At 61.7% G+C, this 2,672-nt stretch overlaps 1 protein-coding gene across 1 annotated transcript; it reads right to left on the bottom strand.

Annotated features, from left to right (window-relative positions):
* Nucleotides 1-100: 100 nt before the first annotated feature.
* On the bottom strand, nucleotides 101-1,626 carry LOC104519599 (protein canopy homolog 3; the record flags this gene model as incomplete). Its single annotated transcript, XM_010177113.2, has 5 exons — nucleotides 101-218; nucleotides 389-511; nucleotides 941-1,043; nucleotides 1,316-1,439; nucleotides 1,572-1,626. Coding segments are annotated over 5 exons (523 nt in total), but the record flags the coding sequence as incomplete, so codon positions are not given.
* Nucleotides 1,627-2,672: the final 1,046 nt, after the last annotated feature.

Genomic DNA, 2,672 nt, shown 5'->3' with positions numbered 1-2,672 from the left:
GAGGGGGCCCTGAGGGAGAAGCGGGGCTCCCCGTGCCCTGGCAGGGCTCCCCACGTTCCCCAGCACACCAGCCCTGCCCCCAGCACCAGCCAGGACTTACTCGTGTCCTTCCCTTTCAGCACGTGGTCGGCACAGAGAAACTGGGAGAGATCCTCTGTCTGGTGGTGCCGGTACCAGTCCTCAATCACGTCTTCATACTCCTCCACCAGCACATCGCACTAGTGCAGAGAGGAGAGCTGAGCTCCAGCCAGGCACTGCCCAGGCAGGACCAGGACTAGGGCAGCAGGTCCTGCCAACACCCACGTTCCCAGCAGCGCACCCCCAGACCCTCTCTCCAGCCCACAAGGCTATGGCAGCCACCGAGGGCCAATCCCACCAGGCCAGGTACCTGCTTTTTGAGGTCAGCCACCTCAGCAGAGGTCTCGTTCCACAGCTCGTAGGGAATGTCCATCACCACCTTGACGCCCTTGTGCACCAGGTTGTGCAGGGTCTCGAACGTCTCCGACATGCCCTGAGGGAGCAGTGCGGCCCAGTGAAGCAGTGTTCCCCCCACTCTCCTCTCCCCGCACCGGCTGTGTGACCCTGCCCAGGGACACAGGTATGTGCCAGCCAGCCAAAATCAGGGTCTCTGGGGCATAAGTGTTCCCAGGGGGGAGTTCAAGTGGCAGCGAGTCCCACTCTGCAAACCCGCTCCCAAAACCAGCAGGAAGATGCAGACCAGGGAAGACAGGCTTGTGCCTTGGCTCTGTCCATGCAGGCAGGGGTGGGGGCCTGCACACCCCCCAGGGACAGTGCCCCACACCTGACTTGGGGGCAGCACGGCCCCACATGCTGGGCACTGGCAGGGAACGCAGGGGATGGGGAGAATGAACCCCGGTGCAGCACCCCGGCAGCGCAGGGGCGGGCGAGGGATGTGGGGAGCGGGGGCTGGGGGGCCAGCCCTCCCCTTTGCGAATCTGTTCCTGCCACTCCTCTCCTTGTGCAGGTTGTAATCCAGCAGCCGCTTGCAGATGTTCTCCGTCACCTCGATTAACCGGATGTCCCTGCATGAGGAGGAAAGAGAGTCTGGGCTTGGCACTGCCCCCCAAGAGCAGCCAGGGTCCAGGCAGCGTGGTGGGGAAGCGCTCTGTGCCTCCCAGCCTCCCCCAGGCAGGAGGAGCACCCCCATCTGCCCAGCCCACCCCACCAGCCCTGGCAGAGTTCACTTCTCCCAGAGGAGCTGTGTGCCCTGCAGCCTGCCCACAGGCTCCCAAATGTCCTGGCTCTGCAGACCGCAGGCAGCAATTTTTTCCCCCCCCATCCCACCCTCACTTACGACTGTGTGTACTTGACGGCAGAGCCCTTCCCGTCCAGGAAGCCATACTTGGTGTCAATCACCTCCTTGGTCTTGCCAGTCTCCTCAAAGGCAGATTTCAGTTCCACTGCCACATACTTGCACACTGTGGGAAGGAAAGCAGAGGTGGGTTGGGGGGTTTTGCCACTCTGGTGGGCAACAACAACACCCAGGGACAGGACATCAGCAGAAACAAGCGTCGGGAGCACTGGAGCCGCTGTGAGCAGAAAACGGACGCCAGGGCCATTCAGAGAGACAACTGGGAACGGTTCAGCTGATTCCACTGGAGATGCCTTGAAGCAGGAACACCCCCATTCATGCTTGGTGCAAGCACACCCACGCAGCCAGCTGCTGCAGCACAGCTGGGCAGGCAGACAGTGCCAGCTCTGCCTGCAGAGCTCCCCACAACCCCTGCGCCACAGCTGCTCCTTTCCACCGGGAAGAGAACGGGGTCTTTTCGCACCCCAAGCCCCAGTGTGGGTCGCAACTCCTCCTCGTGACACTGGCACATCCCACCCAGAAACAATTCCACCTGGGGACACGGGGGCTGTGGTGGGGACGAGCAGCCGGCTGGGCTCAGCAGGGCAGTGGCAGGACAAGGTGTGGTCTGTCACCACACGAGGGGCTGTCAGCACCAGCAGCACAGCGTGGGGCACAGACTGCAGCACCAACAGCTTTATAACACAGCACAGGTTTTCTTTTATAAAACTTTAAAAGACAAAAGGAAACAAAAGCTTTATTTCTTCCGTAACAAGGAGTCCAACAGAGCTAGAGAAACAGAGAGCAGAAAACAAATGTCTCGGGGGTTTACAAGTGGAAATGTGGAGGGATGGAAGCCAGGCACAGCGTGGCCATTCCTCTCCAAAGCTGGGGTCCCGGGAGGCCAGAGAAAGTGTTGTCCTGTGCTGCGGGCTCCTGTTTGCTGGGAGCCTCCTCTTCTTCCAGCCCCTTGTCCTAAACAAGGGCCAGGCCCCAGAAGGAATGGTCTGACAGCGATGAGCCACCGCATCTTCTCCCAGGCAGTGATCTGAGCAGAGAGATGTGCCGCTGGCAGTAAGAGAGTGAGGCGGCTTCTCCAGGGCTGCCACGCAGGTGCCAAGCAGCCCTGTGTGCACCTCCTGCGCTTCCCTTTCTCTGCTGGCACCAGGGGCCGGTCGCAGCTGCTCCTCAGGTGGGACGAGTGCTCCTTCCCGCAGCCCCTCTGGAACCAGGCCTGGAGGACGTCCCTCTCCACACCACACCAGCCGCAGCATCCCCACGCGTGCCAGGAGCACTCACCGCTGGGTCGTTATCCAGGGGCTGCCCGCGGTGGTCCCTGCGCTGACACAGGTCCCGGGCC

Source organism: Antrostomus carolinensis, unplaced genomic scaffold (assembly GCF_000700745.2).
Source record: "Antrostomus carolinensis isolate BGI_N321 unplaced genomic scaffold, ASM70074v2 scaffold49351, whole genome shotgun sequence".
NCBI lineage: Eukaryota > Metazoa > Chordata > Aves > Caprimulgiformes > Caprimulgidae > Antrostomus > Antrostomus carolinensis.
The sequence above is the reverse complement of the archived record's forward strand: the minus strand, read 5'-3'. Positions and strand labels throughout refer to the sequence as shown.